The sequence below is a fragment of the Bombyx mori genome, chromosome 28 (genome assembly GCF_030269925.1).
Source record: "Bombyx mori chromosome 28, ASM3026992v2".
Classification (NCBI taxonomy): domain Eukaryota; kingdom Metazoa; phylum Arthropoda; class Insecta; order Lepidoptera; family Bombycidae; genus Bombyx; species Bombyx mori.
Window position 1 is genome coordinate 548055 of NC_085134.1, and position 20845 is coordinate 568899.

The 20845-nt window shown below is 39.4% G+C and overlaps 1 protein-coding gene and 3 non-coding genes across 7 annotated transcripts in view; all 4 read left to right on the plus strand.

Annotated features, from left to right (window-relative positions):
* The window catches only part of LOC101739898 (uncharacterized), a 127085-nt gene that overhangs the window by 28495 nt on the left and 77745 nt on the right, over positions 1–20845 (plus strand). For 3 of the 4 annotated variants that reach the window (XR_009976930.1, XM_062676720.1, XM_062676721.1), the window contains exons 2-16: positions 2461–2707; positions 8068–8138; positions 8776–8873; positions 9366–9499; positions 10758–10979; positions 12472–12615; positions 13125–13202; positions 13894–14154; positions 15004–15036; positions 15178–16107; positions 17619–17742; positions 18119–18227; positions 19079–19283; positions 19785–20011; positions 20229–20420. Coding sequence is in view for 3 of the 4 variants with exons in the window: in XM_062676720.1 (XP_062532704.1) it covers positions 2560–2707; positions 8068–8138; positions 8776–8873; positions 9366–9499; positions 10758–10979; positions 12472–12615; positions 13125–13202; positions 13894–14154; positions 15004–15036; positions 15178–16107; positions 17619–17742; positions 18119–18227; positions 19079–19283; positions 19785–20011; positions 20229–20420 (2976 nt within the window). In the remaining variant the exon portion in view is untranslated. The remainder of the gene's footprint in view (positions 1–2460; positions 2708–8067; positions 8139–8775; positions 8874–9365; positions 9500–10757; positions 10980–12471; positions 12616–13124; positions 13203–13893; positions 14155–15003; positions 15037–15177; positions 16108–17618; positions 17743–18118; positions 18228–19078; positions 19284–19784; positions 20012–20228; positions 20421–20845) is intronic. The other variant, XM_062676722.1, reaches the window with a different exon arrangement.
* On the plus strand, positions 5595–5676 carry TRNAS-CGA (transfer RNA serine (anticodon CGA)). Its single transcript has one exon. It is a non-coding gene; the product is annotated as a tRNA-Ser (tRNA).
* TRNAR-UCG (transfer RNA arginine (anticodon UCG)) lies at positions 7456–7528 on the plus strand. Its single transcript has one exon. It is a non-coding gene; the product is annotated as a tRNA-Arg (tRNA).
* Positions 8173–8245, plus strand: TRNAK-CUU (transfer RNA lysine (anticodon CUU)). The gene has a single exon. It is a non-coding gene; the product is annotated as a tRNA-Lys (tRNA).

Consider the following 20845-nt stretch of genomic DNA (forward strand, 5'->3'; position numbering starts at 1 on the left):
ACTAAACAAAATAAATATTGAAGAAGATTGACCAATAAACATTAAATAAATTTACGTTAGTAAAATAAAATAGTATTTATTAATATGAAATATAATTATTAATTACCTAGTTGCGTAAAAGAGAACATCTCTCTTACGCCATTCCGTATCGATTCGTTTCGGAACATCGATTACGACACGCGATTACAATCGAGAGGAATCGAATAACAATCTAAAATCGATTTTTTATAGCGGTAATTATCTGTTTCTCTGTTTCACTGTTTTTAATGGCTCAATATCACTGATATTATAGTCTTTATCGCAATAATTTGCAGTTTTCGTTTACCATTTCAGTGATTTTATAAGACAATACAATCTAATGTTTCTAATTTAGGAGAAATTAAAAAGTCTTTTGTTATCCGAGTCTATGAAAACTGTAAAATATTAAAAAACGCAACCTCGCCAAATATGCATAAAATACAATAAATCAATTAAAAAAACATTAACACACACTACCATGTATTTGACATACACACGCATTTATACATTTTAATTATTATTAAAGCCTGTGGTCAAATTGAGAATAGATTAATATTGTTTGGCTTTAAATTATTTGTCCATAGTGTAGCCTTGGCGAATTCTATGACTAAAGAACATTGATTAATAAAGTAATGGTTACTATAGAAATGTGACAATAGAATTATAATATTAATATATTCAAACTTATAATTTCAATTAAATAAGGTCGAATTTCAATCACGGGGCGACCACAACAAACCAGTGAAAGCAGGTGTAGGTAATATTCGTCTTTATTAGTCAATAACGAATCTATTCCACAATAAAAACTTCACGGACAAATGCAAATAAAAAAACATATTATTTCAATCAACCTAGGCAATACATACGTTAAATCTGAAATCGAATGCAGTCACTGTATCCTCTCCTATCATGATATAAGGTTCATTATTCTAACGCGCCAAGATATCTTGAAACTTTGTATTTCATTACGTAAACTTTAACGCTATGAGAATAAATAGGCTCTATTAGCATTGATTTAAGAGTTAAAATATTTAGATCTTTTCACAGATGAGACTATCCTTTATTTTTGATTAGGTGAAGAATAGTATTGGATAAGTTTGTGATCGAATAGAACATCAACAAGTGAATTGTCGAGTGTTCTTAAAGAAAAAGCGTTTAAGGTTGAGAATTGTTTGACAACCTGCAAATGTGATTAGCGCATTTATTTATATTGTTTTTATCCGTGAGCATGACAATTTTTGCTTGATTAATAATTGAGGAAATTCAATCGAGGAAGTGTTTTTCAAGGAAAATTGTTAATGAATTTAGTAAACTAATATATAACGTGGTTACAGTCGTTGACTCTATTTTATACTTAGATCCTATTTATAGTAAAAGTGACTTTAGAAATTTGTAGTCAAGGGGTAAAAAAAATTAAAGCTTGTTAGGGTTCGGCTAATGCTGTTGTAAAAGTTAGCGGAATCGTCATGAATTTATTAAGATGAAGATAATTGTTAAGTGATTTTTTTATTGCCCTTGTAGGCAGACGAGCACCGGCCCGAATGATAGTGAGTGGTTACCGTCGCCCATGGACTTCGGCAATGCGAAAATATAACAAATAATACAACAAAATACAACAAATAATTCAGAGGAATAATTCGGTCGTAAATCAAAGTTGGCTTCCTAACCAGCCGGAGACTTAAGATATCTACCATATCCTAGTTCAAAACGCTCCGTTGCACACAATGTGAGTCCCACTCAAACAATACGCATACAAAAGATTAGCTGCTTCCTTTTTTATTTAGATTATTATCATGCGTTGTAATTTACTAAAACAAAACCCAGAATGATCATCAATAAACACCCATAAATGTCCAGGGCCGTGGTCTAGCCCAGTTGATTAGATTAAGTTAGATTATCACAGTGCGCTTCCAGAGATCTTTTTTGCCACGTACCGTCCGGCTTTGGAATGAATTTCCCTCCACGGTCTTTCCCGAGCTCTATGACATATCCTTCTTCAAACGAGACTTGTGGAGAGTACTTAACGGTGGCATTGCTGAAGTCCATGGGCGACGGTAATCGTCCACCATTAGGTGGGCCGTAAGCTCGTCTGTCTACATCAGCAATAAAAAAAGAAAAGATAAGATTTTCGACCTTTGTTTCCAGAAGGACATAGCTCTCGGAGAATACTGAGAGTGTACTTAAACAAACTAGAATTCTCTACGCGAACTAATTACTAATTTACATAAGTTTATGTATGCACGTGTAGATATCGAATACCCGAACAAAGCATATAAGCATGTTCATCAGATGAATGTTTATCCGATGTAGAAATCGAACCCGCGATTGCAAATCACCAGCTAGGGCGCTAATTACCGCGCCATCAAGTCAGTCATAAGTCCGTCCATACGTGTAAATATAAAAAAAAACTTATTAATAACCAAATCTATTTTATTGTTTCAGATTTTAATAGAAAAAGGAATACGAAGAGAAAGAAAAAAACGGCGGCTTTTAATCAAACAAAATGGCGGACTGAAATAACTGTCAGTTGAAGAATTAAAGATGGCGTGCAAATTGGTGTTACTGTTGTGTTTTAGCGGCGTAGCGGTTGTGTTAGGACACGTCGCGCTCACGTACCCGCCGGCAAGGAAATACGATCTAGATTTCTTGGATAATTCCCGAACGAAGCCGCCATGTGGAATGCCGAGAGGTGAGTTTAAAAACACAGCGTTCAAACAGGTTTTGGATATTACTGACTAAACGACAGACCATAGAAAATAGAATTGTAAACACAGGGCTATTAATATTATTAACTAGCGACCCGCCCTCGCTTCGCTTCGGAAACATTAAATTTTATTATTGATAGGCGAGTCTCTCCATGTTGCGCGCGGTAACGTAATAGTAATAACTGCGGGTGAGGCCGCGGGGCGAAGCTAGTCAAAAAAAAGTAGCCTAAGTTACTCCTTATATCATCAGCTACCTATTAGTGAAAGTCTCATCAAAATCGGTCCAGCCATTCCAGAGATTAGCTGGAACAAACAGACAGACAGACAAAAATTCTAAAAAATGTTATTTTGGTGTATGTACCGTATATACCTATATATTCATATGGATGTAGTAAAAAGCGGTTATTTCAATATTACAAACAGACACTCTAATGTTATTTATATGTATAGATTAATATTATTTGCATAGCTTTAATATGCAATGTGCGTAGAATGCAGTTTGTGTTAAATTATAGGTAACTAATCGTCTGAAGCGAGACCCCAAATAAAACGATAAAAGTGCACAGGAATAAATCCACACTCATATAATATTCTATCTTCTATAAGTATACCTATATAAAAATGAATTGCTGTTCGTTAGTCTCGCTAAAACTCGAGAACGGCTGGACCGATTTGGCTAATTTTGGTCTTGAATTATTTGTCGAAGTCCAGAGAAGGTTTAAAAGATAGATAAATATAAACATTTTCGGAATTAAATAAAGTTTAGGTCTTTTATTTATCGATTGCGGCACTACGAAGTTTGCCGGGTCAGCTAGTATGTGCTAAAAATAGATGTAATTTGAGATATTTTATTTGTAAGTGCATATCCTTGGAAATGTCTACCTACCCGGGAAATATCTCCCTAGTGTAACTCCAACACTGACCTTTATTTAGGAATTTTAATATGTTCTTCTGGAACATTCCCGCAAGCAGTTTTAGACTAAAATGGCTATAATCGAAATGTCAAAGACAAAATAACCATTTCAGACATCCACGGACATCGAATCGGCGAATTTTGGAAGACTGAATTTCGTATATCAACTGATATGTTTAAATCAATTCATTCGAAATTCCGAAAATTACGAAGGAAAATCTTTTCTTATCTCTTTAACTATAATCTTTAATCTAGTTATCCAAATCCTGAGGTAACTATTAAATTGAAACTCGTATTCTAGACGCTCAGGCTGTATTCATGTATTCACTTTTAAAGTAATCCTAAGGGATCGGCGACTAAAAGACTTATTTAGTAATTTCCTTTCACAGTTTCTATCGTTTTCCTCGTGGTCACGGATGACTGGTCAGGGAGAGGGACTATTGAACAGTAAATATAGTTTTTATGTCAAGTTTTCTGCCCAATCGTGAGGGTCAGAGGCAGTGGCGGATTAAAGGTCCAGAGCGCCCTAGACAATCACTTTATCGGCGCCCCTGTACCGCCCATAAAAGGCCATCATAATACTATAAATTTTAACTAGTTGTTTTTGCAATTACGATGACGTTGTATCATCAAACCCTAGACTTTAGTAGACCAGGACCTTTGTACTTACGCTAATGCGCGAATGAAATATGACGTTATAATTGTGAAGAAATTATTTTTTTTCCTACCTAAGCTGAGAGCCTTGAGAGGCTATTTCAGCGTAACCCTAACGTTTGTAGGTGAGCTCACGGGGCTCAAACCTGATGACGTTGTTAACACGAACCCTAGCAAGAGCCGTGCTTCGCAGAATCTACCACCGGATCGGAAACGCGACCCACTGAGAAGATCCGGCGAGAAACTCAGTGGGCTGTGTCTGAGAGTTAATTTACTGGTCGAGCCCTTCGTCGCAAGCGACGGGTTCGACGAGAACGGTGACCGGTGCTTGAAGTACCTAGAAGCACCGTTAGTGGATCGGGAGGATCCGAGATGACGTGTTTTGGGCGACGTCGACTGCTTTCCATTCTGTCCGCAGAATCGGGAATGTAAGAAATCAAGAGGGGCGACAGAAGACTTAGATTATAGATCAGCATGTAGTTCTTAATCGTCGATATGTTATTTTCTTTATTTATTAAAAAAATCTGAGCTCGCGCGCCCCTTGTAATTACGCGCCCCTAGGCACGTGCCTAGTTTGCCTTACGGATAATCCGCCTTTGGTCAGAGGCGAGTATAGTTATGGTGCAAGGTGGGGAAGCACGGCGTCAGGGGGCGCTGGCTTCGGCACTTTCATATGTGCTTTTTTTCATACCTATTCGTTGGTAAACTAAGAGGCTATTCCAGTTACGCCCGGACGGTTAGGTGAGCTCACGGGCTCAAACTGAGAGAATTTGCTAACACTAGCCAAGCAAGAACAGTGCTTCGCAGAATCTACCATCCGTGCGTGCCTATTCCATTTAGAAGCGCTCTAGGATAATGATTGAACACGGACGCTACATGCTACAGACGCCTTTAGTGCGGATAGACCTGAAAATCCAAATGGTACTGTACAACTCGGTTACTTTATCTGTGGACCTGGCGAAAGGGAAACAGGAAGGGGTTTCACATTCCAGCAAGGTCCAGAGATATTGTAACCGAGCTATGATTGCTAATTGTTGTTCAGTATCTTCGTGTTTTATGTATCGAAAAATAAATATCTGGTTATGAACTTGCGAAGGTGATTATTTTTAATTGAAACATAAATTTTATAAAGATTTTGGATTTATGAGAGCCGTGTATCGAATTTTTAACTGCACTAAAATATTGATGTAGTAAATTATATTGTGTTCTTATTATTCAATCCCGCACACGGATGATGACGGAAATAAATGAAAAATTAATATTATAAATTGTAATGATCGGTAATTTCGATTACGACACTATCTGCAGTCGTGGCCGAGTGGTTAAGGCGTCTGACTCGAAATCAGATTCCCTCTGGGAGCGTAGGTTCGAATCCTACCGGCTGCGAACAATTTTTGGCATTGCTATTGCATTTTTTACTACATTTAATTTCACTACTTTTGTCAATGTGTCAATCAATAGAAGTACTTACGTAAATTCTTGAGTACGTCGACTTTCGTGTCGACTTTATTTTTTAAATTTAATTGAAATTGGAATTATGACTTCAATAAACAATATTATTAATTTAGTGTACACTTTTTGTTGTAATACTCACTTCGCTCGGAAAAAACAGTGCATATTTCCGTGCAAAGCGGTGCACACAAAACACTTTTAAAAATTAAACCACTGATCGGAATTGTTTGGTATACACTCAGCTTTATCTTATATTAGTTGATATGCAAAAAATGATTAACCAATTTAATTTAGTAATAATATCTAGAAAAATAAATACCGCTAAAAGTTACTTATTTAAAGATATTTTTGAAAGCGTTGCAATAGTTTGACTGTGTTTTAAATAGAGAAGCTAGGGACATAGTTAAGTGGTGTAGTAGACCATAATTTTTTTACGCGGCTTTGATCATCAACATCTCTTGCCGTGATGATCTCCGAAAATCTTCCAAAATCATCGTCATATTTCAGCCAATTTACATAAAACCATAGTCAATTATTACCTTCCACAGGAATCACTCCGTCCAGACGAAACCGTATAAAAATCAGCTGTTTTTTGTATTTATCGTTTTTAGACAGACATTCGTCTCACTAGACTTTATTTTATTACGCATTTATTTATTATACGTATTTATAGTGATTATTATAATTACAATAACGAGACTAATAAGGATGATAATGTATTATTGACAATAAACATCTAAATCTTTTATTTGCGGTAAAATTTTCTCATTCAATCTATATTTGATTGGACGTTCGTGACCTCGTGTTGATTCACAAACCCTTGACAACATTCCAGAACTTTCCATTGGGGTCATTTTTGATTTCATTATTACGTATTCACATCTAATGCAGAAGAGCTCACGTAAGCTCACGTAAGCTCACGTAAGCTGGTAAGTTGGTAATTTGTCATAGATGCTCATAGACACGTCATACCCAGTTTGATAAATGATTCGGCCAACCGTTTTAGTAAGAAAGCGCTGAATTTGCCAATTGTCGGTTCTTTACGTCACTGTTCAGATAAAGCGTGAATAAATTTGAATAATTAAAACCTTGAATGTAATGAAATAAGCGTGGAATTTGAACAAAGATACTGTATACCAGAAAACTGTAGGTATACCAAGTGTTTGAAGTTAGTGGAGGAACATATCCAATCCTGTGGCCCGAATAATAAACAGTCGACATTGCCCTAAACACGTCATTACGGATCCTCCCGATCCATTAACGGTGCTTTTAGGTACCTCAACCATTATTAACCCACAGACACAGCCCACTGAGTTTCTCGCCGTATCTTCTCAGTGGGTCGTGTTTCCGATCCGGTGGTAGATTCTGCGAAGTACTGCTTTTGCTAGGGTCAGTGTTAGCAACTCTCCCGGTTTGAGCCCCGTGAGCTCACCTACTCGTCAAGGAGAAGCTTAAATAGCCTCTCAAGGCTATCAGCATAGGCAACGGAAAAAAATGGAGGAATTCACGATTACGATTTTAGTGTTTTATATTTGAGCTGTACTGAGTGGAGGGAAAATGATATAGATGAAAAAAAAAGTGATTCAGAGATTTCTTTAATGTAATTTCGAATCGTCATAAATGTATTAAGCGCCGCCTCTTTCTTTAAAACATTGAGATCGAGATTTGTGTTCATTCTATAGTATGCTTAAATGTTAGTGACTCTCAATCTAAGACCGTGTGGCCTAATGGATAAGGCGTCGGACTTCGGATCCGAAGATTGCAGGTTCGAGTCCTGTCACGGTCGACAATATCCTTAGTTTTTGCCTTTTAAATTATTCCGAAGCAATGAAAAAATGTTAATTTGGTTTTTATAGCAATTCCTTGGTTTATCATTTTGCTAATTTATTAAATAAGGAGCTTTGATTGAATTCGACATGTTTATTAGTATCTTTTAAAGACATTCTTGGATGAATCGTTCTATGGCGATGCATAACCAAATATAAAAATAATTTTTATACATATTGTAAATTAATTCAAATTGTTTAGTACCTAAGCTGATTAATTTTAACTTTTTCGAGAGACAACGCCATCTAATTTTGAATAAGAAAACATCTAAAGTTGTGCTTGTCACTAGATTGCGTTGTTCAGACCTCAGAATGGAATTAATTCAATAGACTATAAACTAATGTGGAAAACAAATACATACGTATTCCTGTTTTACTTCAAAAATACTGTTGCCTTTTATTAAGATTATCAATATATCCAATCAAATTATATCCACTTTCAAACATACGTCCACTTGCAACTTTTTGTTAGAACTCAGAAAAACTATATTTGTTTCAGGAAGTATAAAAACTTCATTTTTGGCGGGATCAACTTTTACAGTTCATTGGCATTTGGCGTATGCTCATCGAGTAAGTATTTTATATTTTCATCACTATTTCTCAAGCCCGGCTAGCTCAGTCGGTAGAGCATGAGACTCTTAATCTCAGGGTCGTGGGTTCGAGCCCCACGTTGGGCGCGTTCTTTTTGTATTTTTTTTAAGAACATTGACTCAAAAAAGAGTAGGACTGGCTTTGAAAAATTGACGTTTCTAATCTATACAAATTAGATGATTCCCAGTATGTGATGTACAGTACCATCAAAACTTCGGAGTCTTACTCTGGTCTCTAGAAAAACAATCATAATGGGAAACACATTGACTACTCATATAAACCTTTTTTTTTTATGATTGAAACTTTACTGGTGGCCCGAAGGCCTTTCCAGTTTCACCAGGACAGGTGGGCGAGCAAAGGCTCAGCCAAGAGGGGTGGGATTTGCTAACAACTGCCCGAGCGCCTCCGAAGGAGACCTAACAACTCAAGAGCAATTGTTTCGCGAATGAATCTACTACCGGATCGGAATCGCGACCCGCTGAGAAGATCCGGCGAGAAACTCAGCGGGCTGATGCATGGGTTAGGTTGCACGTCGACCTCTTTGTCGAGTTCGACGAGTACGGTTAGTTCGACGAGTACGGTTCATCATATAAACCTTTGCCGTTGTAATTCCCAGGGTGGTTTTAGCTTGAGGATACTGGACGAGCTGGAGAGGCCTCTGTTGGATTTGACGCCTCGCGCTGGCGGCGTCGAGTTTGTTAGAGATGATTCTACGTAAGTAGTCTGACACAAAACAATGTATACCACACTAGATCCGTCTTATTCATTGTAAATTCCGATGGAACGTATTTCGAGTCTAAGGATTTTTACTGGTGGTAGGACCTCTTGTGAGTCCGCACGGTACCACCGCCCTGCCTATTTCTGGCGTGAAGCTGTAGTGCGTTTCGGTCTGAAGGGTGAGATGGGTGAACGAGCTCAAAGCCCACCTGGTGTTAAGTGGTCACTGGAGCCCATAGACATTTACAACGTAAATGCCGACACCCACCTTGTACCAACCACTTAACAAATAAGACGTCCGACGTACTATACTGGTATACCAACCCCACAGGCAGGTACCACCAGACCTTGACCTTGATTCACCGTTAAAGCAATAAAAAAAGGTATAATTGTCTTGTTAGCCAGGTGCAAATATTTCCAAACAACTCCTAAACTAAAGAAGAACGTCTGCTCTAACTGTAAAGATCTATTGCAATAACTGTGTTTCAGGGCTCAGAAATATGAAGTGAGACTGCCTAGCGACTTCACGTGCGTGAACTGCACGCTTCAGCTACAGCGGGAGGCCGGCGAGTGGGGAGCCAACTACAGGTTCTGGTCGTGTGCGGACATCGACATCGTCCAGCGTGAGTTTTATGATTGATGGTTTCATAAGGACAGGTGGGCGAGCAAGGGCTCAGCCAGGAGGAGTGGGATTAGCTAACAGTTATCCGAGCGCCTCCAAGGGAGACTTACTGTTGGTAGGACCTCTTGTGAGTCCGCGCCGGTAGGCACCACCGCCCTGCCTATTTCTGCCCTGAAGCAGTAATGCGTTTCGGTTTGAAGGGTGGGGCAGCCGTTGTAACTATACTGAGATCTTAGAATTTATATCTCAAGGTGGGTGGCGCATTTACGTTGTAGATGTCCATGGGCTCCAGTAACCACTTAACATCTGGTGGGCTTTGAGCTCGTCTAACCAAATAACCAATAAAAAAAAAGCTGCTTCGCGAATGAATCTACTACCGGATCGGAATCGCGACCCGCTGAGAAGATCCGGCGAGAAACTCAGCGGGTGACGTTTGGGTTAGGTTGCACGACGAACTCTTTGCCGAGCTTGACGAGTACGGTTACCGTGGTCCCTATTCCTAGTGTTAGAGCGGTAGGCGCCTAATGCAAGGGTTATTGGATCTTTCCAGCGTGAGTACTTCCCACATAAATAAATACCTACTAGCTGACTCGGCAAACGTTGTTTTGCCATATACATTTATCTAGGAAATATATTTTTTTTTGGGTGAACCACCCTTAACGTTTAGGGGTGTGAAAATGGATGTTGACCCGATATGCGAATAAAATTTCATGAGAATCGGTTGAGCCATTTCGCTTGGTCGCGCTAACACACTATTTCATTTCTATCTTCTATATACGACATTTGTCTTTGTAACTAAAGGTCCGTTTTATTTGCTAATAGCATCAACAGTTTGATGTTTTTAATTGAATTACAATTAAGTTAACTTCATTCAGACACCTGAACTAGTTTTTTTGTTATGATATTTTAAACTTTAAATGGCTCTCCTGTAAGGTTGCAAAAGTCGCTTAAACCAAATAGCCTTTTATTTCTCGTTATGTATTAAGGGTTGACACGAACTGTTCCGGTCATCGTTCTCGTCGAACGCGTCGCTTGTGACGAAGGGCTCGACTAGTAAATTAACCTATAGACAAAGCCCATTGAGGATCTCGCCGGATCTTCTGTGGGTCGCGTTTCCGATCCGGTGGTAGATTCTACGAAGCTGCTCTCACTAGGGCCAACTAGCAACACCTCCGGTTTGAGCCCCGCGAGCTCACGTACACGTCAAGGAGAAGCTGAAACAGCCTCTCAAGGTTATCAGCATTGTTGATTGTGTGCAGGCAAGCAGTTCCAGGAGACGTGCTCGGGACACGGGTTCCACATCCTGGGCCGCTGCAAGTGCCACAAGGCGTACAGCGGCGCGCGCTGTCAGTTCGCCGATGAGTGCGCGGAGGACGCCGACTGCGGCCTGCGCGGGGCCTGTCTGCGGCTCGACTCGACCGCGGCCCCCCACAGGATGTGCTACTGCCCCTACGGCTTCTACGGGAAGGGGTGCAACAAGAGTGAGCCTAATTACTAGAGATCGGAGTAGGTAGATTGATTTAAGGTCGTTGACGTCAAACGTAGAGGATAATATGGATATGCCTCCAAAATACCGGAACTTCATATTTATTGTGACATTTGTTCCGCAATTTTGAAAATAGCATGAATCTGTGTTTAAGGTGAAAAACGTATTAATAATATTAATCTACGCTACCAGTGCTAGCTAATGGTGAAAGAAATCAGTATTTTATTTTATTCAAAAACAACTTGGCATAGTTACACCGTATTTTGTCCCTTTCTGTTGAATTAGAAATGACGCTTGTAGTATGAGACTACACTTAGACAGGGCTTTTTGTTACTTTATCTCATAACTAGCGACCCGCCCTCGCTTCGCTTCGGAAACATTAAAACACACATGAAACCAAAAAAAAAAAAAAAAGTAGCCTATGTTCATCAGGGACAATGTCGGCTTCTAATGGAAAAAGAATTTTTCAAATCGGTCCAGTAATTTCGGAGCCTATTCGAAACAAACAAACAAATCTTTCCTCTTTATAATATTAGTATAGAAAATATAGAAATTGTATCCGATGAGGATTAATAATTTTTTTTTCAATTTAAAAAAAAAAATCTTACGTGTATAATATCTTCTTTTTTTTTTTATAAAGTGGCATTTCCATATTATAATATCTTGACACAAGTATATAAAATCAATCTACCTACTCCGACTACGGCGGGATGGATGTAATGTGCACTGCGTAAACCCTGTCCCGCCGTCTCAATAGCTCCGACTGGGTTCCCACCCGGTCCGGGGTAGGGCGCCGGCTGTGAGCGGCAGGAGTTTTTAGTGAGGTTCGACTCCCACATACCCCACCTGCTGTGCGGGTGGGGATCCGGCGATTTTCTCCTGTGGGAAAAAAAAAAAAACAACCTACTCCGACTACTGTTAATTACTCATCCTTTTTAATAAGCTTTTATTAGCTTCAGACGTATGTATGTTAGTATGTAACGGAATCTTTGAACATGATTTTGACCCCCTTCAAAACGCCGAATTAACTCGAAATTTGGTATACTTATTAAGGACCGATGGCAATACAATATTTAAAAAAAAATGAAAAAAAAAAGTTGAAAAAATTTAAATTCAACTAAAAAATGAAAAATAAATAATAGTTCAAAAAAGACTAACAAAATACGCTTTTATAGAAAATCCAACTAAAAATGAGAAAATAAATTTTAATAAATTTGAATTTAAAATAGTGTAAGAAAAAGTGATTTTATTGTAAAGAAAGCGTGGGGTGCTTTTCAAATAAATAAATAAACTGTAAATATGATTAATATTAAAAATATTACATGTTAAACCTTTAAAACACTCGCCTGTAAAATTAATAAGTTCTGAGATTGTACAGTTTTAATGCGCGAAGACGATATATAATTTATGTTCAAGCACACATCTACACGTGCTTATCGTGGTTCCTATACCGTGACGACACTGAACACGTGCTTTCCGGTTTCTAGAAGCGCCGTGGAAAGACAAGAACGTCAACCTGGAGCTGTACAGTAAGAAGGAACTGTCGAAAGAATTCAATCTCTACTGGAGGATACTGAAGCACGAAGCAGAGATAGAGTTCGTCATGGTGGTTAACGGGACTTCTTACGCGGGTAGGGAGTCGCACTGTGCTTGTCCTGGTGAAACTGGAAGGGCTTTGTATGAAGTTGGAACAGCGCCCCTAGCGGCAAATGTAGGCAAACGTTCCCACTCCATACAAGTTTGAGTTAACTTTTACGTTATCGAGAACGTTAAAAAACTCGCACTAAGCACACCTACCGCTTGACAATTTTCTTTGTTGTTTTAAACGCGTCAATGAACAAGCTTCATTTAATCATCATTCGAAATAATCAGCTAATTAAACGAAAACAAAATGAAAATATATATAGAGGTGTTTTTTTCTTTCAGTTTTTGGGTAAATCCGAAGAAAATCACGAAGCACTATTTCGTTAATGCGTTTAAAACACATTTTGTCAGTGTATTTTGTGTAATTTTATAAAAAAAATTCTATTATGAAATCTGTGTAAACAGCTGAATTACCCGATTTTTTAAAAAAAATCTACAAATTTCGTATCAATTATACTCAGTAATTACTCACATATGTATTTGCATATTTATTCAGGTTTGGGTTGGCGGCCGAGCGGCTTGACGAAGCAGTGCAAGAATTTCCCAGTCCTAGGACCACCCAGTGACGTGAAACGTAAGTCGAAATTATGCCTTCCGAATGAATCAGGAAGGAATTCGCACACAGGAAAAAAACACACACACACACACACACACACAAACCCACAACAACAGCAAGAACTTGCATACTCTCATCTCACGCTCCGTTCGAAGCAGAATGTACCCTAAAAGGTAGACGGTATTCCTGATGATATATCGTAGTGTGAGCTCACACGGATATGTCCTTAGTACTGTTACGCGCTGGGGTCGGGATAAATAAAATTCCGCCAAAGTTTAAACTAAAAAGTATTCAACACTTAAAACACTTTAAAACTCTCAATTCGCTTCGCTGTTTCGCTTCGAGTAGTTCCGATTACTGACTGACTGCGTGCCATCCCTGCAACCTCATCCCTAGAATTATCGAGAATATTCCACACATCTCTAGTATTGTGTTTCCGCTATCGTTCGACTATTCGGCGATAGATGGCGTTACTCTTACCGGCGTAACAGTACTTTTGTGAATAGTGACGTCCTGCTTGAGAAGCAAAACAGCCTCAGTTAGATTGTCCCTGCAGATGCAATGGAGAATTTAATATTGCGTTTACAGGCATTCGTTAGTGAGGTTAGGTAGTTTTCACACTTGTCCCTTCGTCTCATCATTTCATCTAAAGAAAGAAGCTCGGACTGTGAACAGTAACTTTGAAAACGAGTTCCTCCTTATTACACAGCCAGCACGCCGAATCCAGAACCACTTCCCGAGCCGGAACCGAAAGCCGAATCGGTGCCCGAACCGGAGCCCGAACCGGAGCCGAAGCCGGAACCGGAGCCAACGAAGCCAGGACCGGAGTTTGAGCCGACAACGCAAGCGGCGGAGTTCGACCGGAACAAGCGCGTGGCCATGCACACCGCCGACGGACTCGACTTCAAAACGTTAGGCAGTGACGTCACCGTCAAAACCAGCGTCTCGTACCAAGTGTCCAGTTCTAAAGGTGAGTCCACAATGTCACACGCTTACCGTTTTTTTTAATACGCTTTTATTAGCTTCAGACGTATGTATGTAACGGAATCTTTGAACATGATTTTGACCCCCTTCAAAACGTCGACCGATGACAATTCAATATTTAAAAAAAATTGAAATTCAACTAAAAAATGAAAACTAAATAATAGTTTAAAAATACTAACAAAATACTATTTTATCGGAACCCATAGACGGATCCCATAGACATCTACAACGTAAATGCGCCACTCACCTTGAGATATGAGTTCTAAGGTCTCAGTATAGTTATAACGGCTGCCCTGCCCTTCAAACTGAAACGCATTACTGCTCACGGCAGAAATAGGCAGGGCGGTGGTACCTAGCCGTGCGGACTCACAAGAGGTGGTAATCAATGTTTATTAGTACTTTAGAGCCCGCAAATTTGAGCACCACTGTCCTGTCTATTACCGCCGTTATGCCATCATGCGGTTATAGTTGAAGAGTGGGACAACTGAGCTTTCTACTAAATGTCTCAACATAACCCTTGTGTGATCACTGAGCCCTTAGCCACCTGAAGCTAAGACCGTGCGGTCACGGAATAAAAAAAAAATTAAGTTCTTCATTTTCACTTGTTAATTGTGGTTAAAATAGTAAAACGGATTCGTTAATAAACAATACCCAATTATGTATAATTAATAATAATTAAAACTAAAATACGTATTGCACGTAATGATTCCAGCGAAGTGTGAGCCCAAAGTAGTTAATTGAAGATTAAAATTGACTATCAGTTATTAATAAACTGTAACAAAAAATGGACATTAATTCATAGCAATCCTGGATCTTAATATAAAACTGTTCGCAGGTCGCAAAAGACGAGCCATCACCGAACCAACGAGTAAGTAAACCGCCACACAGCCGAGCACAAAACTAACATTAAAGCCTTGCAGTACTCTACGCGATTATAGCACTTAAACACATTGAATTAACTAACAGTATCGCGTACACGTTAATATATGATTGCATGATTTTTTTACAGATGTTGAAGTATCGTCTGTTAAGACAAGTACCGAACAAAATTTTAAACCAAAGTCATTGCCAAAGTATAAGCTTAAAAATCAGCCCATTCCGCAGTCATCCCGGTCACGGTCATATCCTGTACCCGAATCCACTCCTGAGCCTACCGCTGAGCCAACGGCGGAACCTGAGCCTACCTCAGAATCTGAAACAACTTTTGAACCCAATTCCGAGCCAGAGCCCACTCCTGAGCCAAAATCCGAACCAGAGCCCACTCCTGAGCCAAAATCCGAGCCAGAGCCCACTCCTGAGCCAAAATCCGAGCCAGAGCCCACTCCTGAGCCAAAATCCGAACCAGAGCCCACTCCTGACCCAAAATCCGAGCCAGAGCCCACTCCTGAGCCAAAATCCGAGCCAGAGCCCACTCCTGAGCCAAAATCCGAGCCAGAGCCCACTCCTGAGCCAAAATCCGAGCCAGAGCCCACTCCTGAGCCAAAATCCGAGCCAGAGTCAACTTCTGAACCCAAATCTGAGCCAGAACCCTCTTCTGAACTCAAATCCGGGTCAGAACCAACTACTGAACCCAAATTTCAACCAGAGCCCACATCTGAACCAGAACCTGAACCCACGTCTTCGCCAAAACTTAATCCCGAACCAAAATCCGAGCCAGAGCCTATACACGGCCTGAAATCTGTACTCGAACAGACCAGAGAACCAAAATCCGAACCCGAACCGATTCCAGAACCTAAATCTGAACCCGAACCTACTCCTGAACCTAAATCCGAGCCAGAACCTACTCCTGAGCCAAAATCCGAGCCAGAGCCCACTCCTGAGCCAAAATCCGAGCCAGAACCTACTGCCGAACCTAAACCTGAACCTGAGCCATCTTCCGAACCCAACGCTGATCCGGCCTCAGAGACTTTGCTAGTAAAGGGACTTAAAGAAGAAGCAGGTAACGCACTCAGCTTTGCACTTTGGAAGCCTTGTGGTGTAAACAGAGAAAACTTGTCATAACGAATATCAAATTATAATACGGCTGACGCTAACTGTGAACACTTGACTAAGTAGTAGTTAATTTTATTTACACGATATTTATCCTGTATTCATTTCAAACATTTGAGAATGTCCTTTGCCTGCAAACAAAATATATGTTGAAAAGTAAATTTAAATAAGTTGTCCAAATTGGATTTAAAATAACCTAGTATTTATTGAACTGTTATTGATAGTTCGAAAACGTTTGGATTTATAAACATTTCGTGTTCAATCTGTTTACGCCAAAATGGTTTTTATTTTATATTGATGTATTTGTATAGCAAGATGTACGCACAATAAACATTAATTGTTACGTGACTAATTGTTATTAAAAGATATTTAAAACTAGTTTATACCATCGTTTTTTTGTAAAATGATAAAAAAAAAAGTTATTTCGAAAAATATAATTTTTTTTCTCGAATTTCTGAACATTTTCACTTATAACTTTTTTATTTATAGTTCTACGACAAAAAGTTACTGGACCAAAGTTATAGAGAATTTAATTTGCAACAAAAAACGTTAACAAATTTTTTTTATCAGATAAATAGTTTAAGAGATATATCGTAAAAACCGTTTCAACCCCTATTTTCAAGATGGCGGCCGTGGGACAAGGGTGGCGACCCCACAAACTTGATTTTAGCTTTACACTTACCCCTCCTACACATAAAAAAAATAAAATTGCGTCCTTTAAGAAACGCAACCCCAAATGTAACTTTTCAATGGACTACATATAATTTATGCAAAATTATTTGTGCTATAATAGAAATTGAATTGTTTATTTAAGTTCTCGTCAAATATTTTACTTTTTACTCCGTCTATGTTAAAACAATTTCTATAACTTACATCTATTCTTTTTTTTTTAAATCTCCCTCTTTGCACTTCTATTTTATCTTTTTTTCGTTCTATTTACTATTTCTGGTCATCTTTGCATGCACAATATGTTCTCATGCATGTTTACCTTAATAAACTTAAATTGTTGTGCTTAATATTACTAAAACAGCTATGCGGTGCTTGCTTTAAGCTATCTTTCCTGTTCATTTCCTGTTTTGCATCTTTTAAATAGTTATTCCTGAACCGAAGCCTAAGGAAATAGGTTTCACAATTTTTTTATTAAATCTCTTTTGAATAAATCTTACTCTCTCTTTTAACTATGTTTCTTCTTTTCTTAATTAATACAAGTATTAGAGACAGGTTTTTTCTTGTTTTCACACTCCTAAAGTTAACTAACCATTCTGTGACTAATTCTTGATACAAAACAAAATTATTTTAGTAAATATTAGGAATAAAGTATAGGTCGAGTTTCTTGAAAAACAAAAACGAATATTCTGAAATCATATACCGTGAATTTTGATAGCCATTTTAGAGTACCCTAAAGAAATTTAGTCAGGAAATTGTGTTTTTAAAACCTAATTTTTTTGGATATTTTTTTAGGTTATTTCCCAGAACACGAGTTTGTACCTAAATTCGATTTCAATCCTATGGACTGCACTGACATAGTTATCGGTACAGCCAGAGGGAATTATCACAGGATAATGGACTATTACACGAGAGATAGGTAAGCTTATTTCAAATGGGAGGCTTTTAAAATTTATGAAACGGATTCAGGTCCTTAATTTCTATTAGGTACCTTTCCATGGTGGGTAATAGCGTGGCCTAACTGATACGCAATGCTTACCGGAATAGACATCACAACGTAATTGCTACCATCTGCTTTAAGAAATTAGGCCTAAATCTCAATGTACCTATTGACAAACCGGCTGATCCAAATCTTTGAGTCGAAATGCATAACTACTTCGCAGGAGAAATGGGCGATCTGGTGGTACAAATCCGTCCAAAATCTTTAGTGTCTAGAAAACATTGCTTGAAATAAAATAGAAAGGTATTCCAGAATGTTATGTCAATGTAACTTTTAAAGGAAATGTCTCCAACAGGTCAACGCCTCGAGTAGACACATTGTGGGGAGGTCACGACGACATCACGGCAGCTTCAGGGTACGAAGAGAATGGAGTCACCACAATCCTATTCAGAAAGAAGATAAAGGTAGGGGATGATGTGTAGTGCCCGGTCTTTTGTACAAAACTAGCTAACCCGGCAGACTTCGTAGTGCCTCAATCGATAAATAAAAAACCTAAATTTTTGTGTAAAATAAATTTAAAACAAACAAAAGGAATCCGTCTGACGGGGGACACATCAAAGGAAAAACAAAATTGTTTGTTTTTATATTTAATCCGAGCATTTTCATATTTATTCACCTTTTAAACCTTCTCTGGACTTCCGCAAATAATTCAAGACCAAAATTAGCCAAATCGGTCCAGCCGTTCTCGAGTTCTAGCGAGACTAACCAACAGCAATTCATTTTTATGTATACATATAGATAGATGTTAAAGTTTGTATTGTTCCTCCTCCTCCTTCAGTCGATCGCTCATTGCTGAGCTCATCGTGATGCGCCCGCCGGTCATCTTTTTGTAATTTGCAGCCACTTATGTTGGTCAGTGGCACAGTGAAGTGTGCGGCTCAATCTCGTGTTCAGATACAAGAACACTTGGTCACTGCATCTTTTTTGGCTCCGACCTGGATTGTACCCATCATTATTATGAGTCTCTCCAGGTTGTCAGAGGGTTTTCTTGTTATATGACCAAAATAAAGAAACAGTAATCTTTAGACAATTATTATCAGCCATTTGTTGCTAGTGAAAGTATAGAATGACCAGAACTTGACTAGAGTACCCAAGCTAGAAACCCGCTCCTAGAGAATGTTGGCTTCTTACCGTCTCCTTTCATTCTAAACTCCACTTTTGCACCAGAATCTACATTGAAAGTGTCTGCCTGTATCTTAGTAAAAAGCGCCTGTAGCCTTTACCTATTCACATTCGAACTGGTATGTCATTTCAGGCGAAGGAACCAACGGACCATTCTATAGTGGACGACATTATGCACGTCATCTGGGCCCGGGGTCAAGAGCCGGGTAAATACGTGCACTCGCCCGGCTCGGGGATCGAACAGGGGACGGCGGTCACTCAGGACTTCTACCGACCCGATGAGCTCAAGTACCACGGTCACGGAGACCAGCGTAGCTTCCTGGGGATGAATTTCTTTGGTGAGTTCGTGTGATTTTTCAATCAGTTATCTCTCACTCTATTAATACTTTCTCTTAGCAGTCCCTTTTTGTCTTTTCATTGCGTTGTCGTTGTTGCAAAAATATGAATTTTAAGTTCTATTCGAGGTATAAAGAAAATAATTATTCGCGTATATATTTTTTATGATTTTTTTATTGATAAAAAAAACTACTTTACAAACTTATCAACTTTATTTTATTCACAATGATTTATAAAAAATATATAATAATAATAAATATATAATAACAAAGAAACAGATATTTACATAAATAATAATAATAACCGTCATCACGTAGACTGTACATTATACACTGTATAGCCATCATACTAAGACTATACATAAATAATTAAAATCTTACGTTACGGACGTTTTTTTCCGGTTAGGGTACCCCTTCGCATCCGCATCGTCCCATAAGGAACTTCGTTCCAAAAAAATGGGTTTTCCTGAGGATTTTTTTTATTGACTATTTTTTTATGCACAGAGGAGACAAAGAGCTCAGTGTCGGGAGGGATCTTGCCTCTCGGCGACAAGTGCGGCGGCCAGTGGCGGCTGCCGCTTGACTGCGACCCCGACAACGGCACGTGCACGTACTTCGCGTCGTGGGAGTACCTCGGCCTGAAGAGAGGGAAGGACTCCGTCAGGTTCACCATCAAAACGAAGAACACCAAGCAATGGACCGGCATCGGATTCAGCCATAACAAAAAGATGGTAAGCGTTTTTTTTTGTTGCGTAGATGGGTGGACGAGCTCACAGCCCACCTGGTGTTAAGTGGTTATTGGAGCCGTTAGACATCTACAACGTAAATTCGCCATCCACCTTGAGATATAAGTTTGTGATCGACCCGACTGTGTTGTTTTCAATAGCAATGTTCATGTAAGTTTCAATGAACGTAGTCGTTATCTATACCGAGTGTCTATGTGTACAGTCGCAGTCGGATGTGATAGTGGGTGGGCTGGACCCGCGGTCCAGCGTGCCGTGGGTGCAGGACGCCTGGGCGCGCGGGTACGGCGCACCCCGGCCCGACTCCCGCGGTGACGTCACGTCGCTCACCGGCTCGGTGGCGGACGGAGTCGCCACCCTCAGCTTCGTCAGGAAGCGCGACACCAAGGACCAGGAGGTATAGTACCCTCATTAGCTACCATCCGTGAACATTTGTACTTTTTTTTTATTGCTTAGTTGGGTGGACGAGCTCACAGTACACCTGGTGTTAAGTGGTTACTGGAGCCCATAGATATCTACAACGTAAATGCGCCATCCACCTTGAGATATAAGTTCTAAGGTGTCAGTATAGTTACAACGGCTGCACCGCCCTTCAAACCGAAACGCATTACTGCTTCACGGCAGACATAGGTATAGTGCGGACTCACAAGAGGTCCTACCACAAGTAAATCATGTCCTACAGCAGTCACACGACGAATGTCTCTCGAACATTTGAGGAAAAAACTAAATTCTAGTCTACATGTTTCGGCACGCGAAAAAAAATTCGTAAAAATTGCTGCCCGTGAAACAAGTCTTACATTACAAGACTACTGGTTTTAGGTA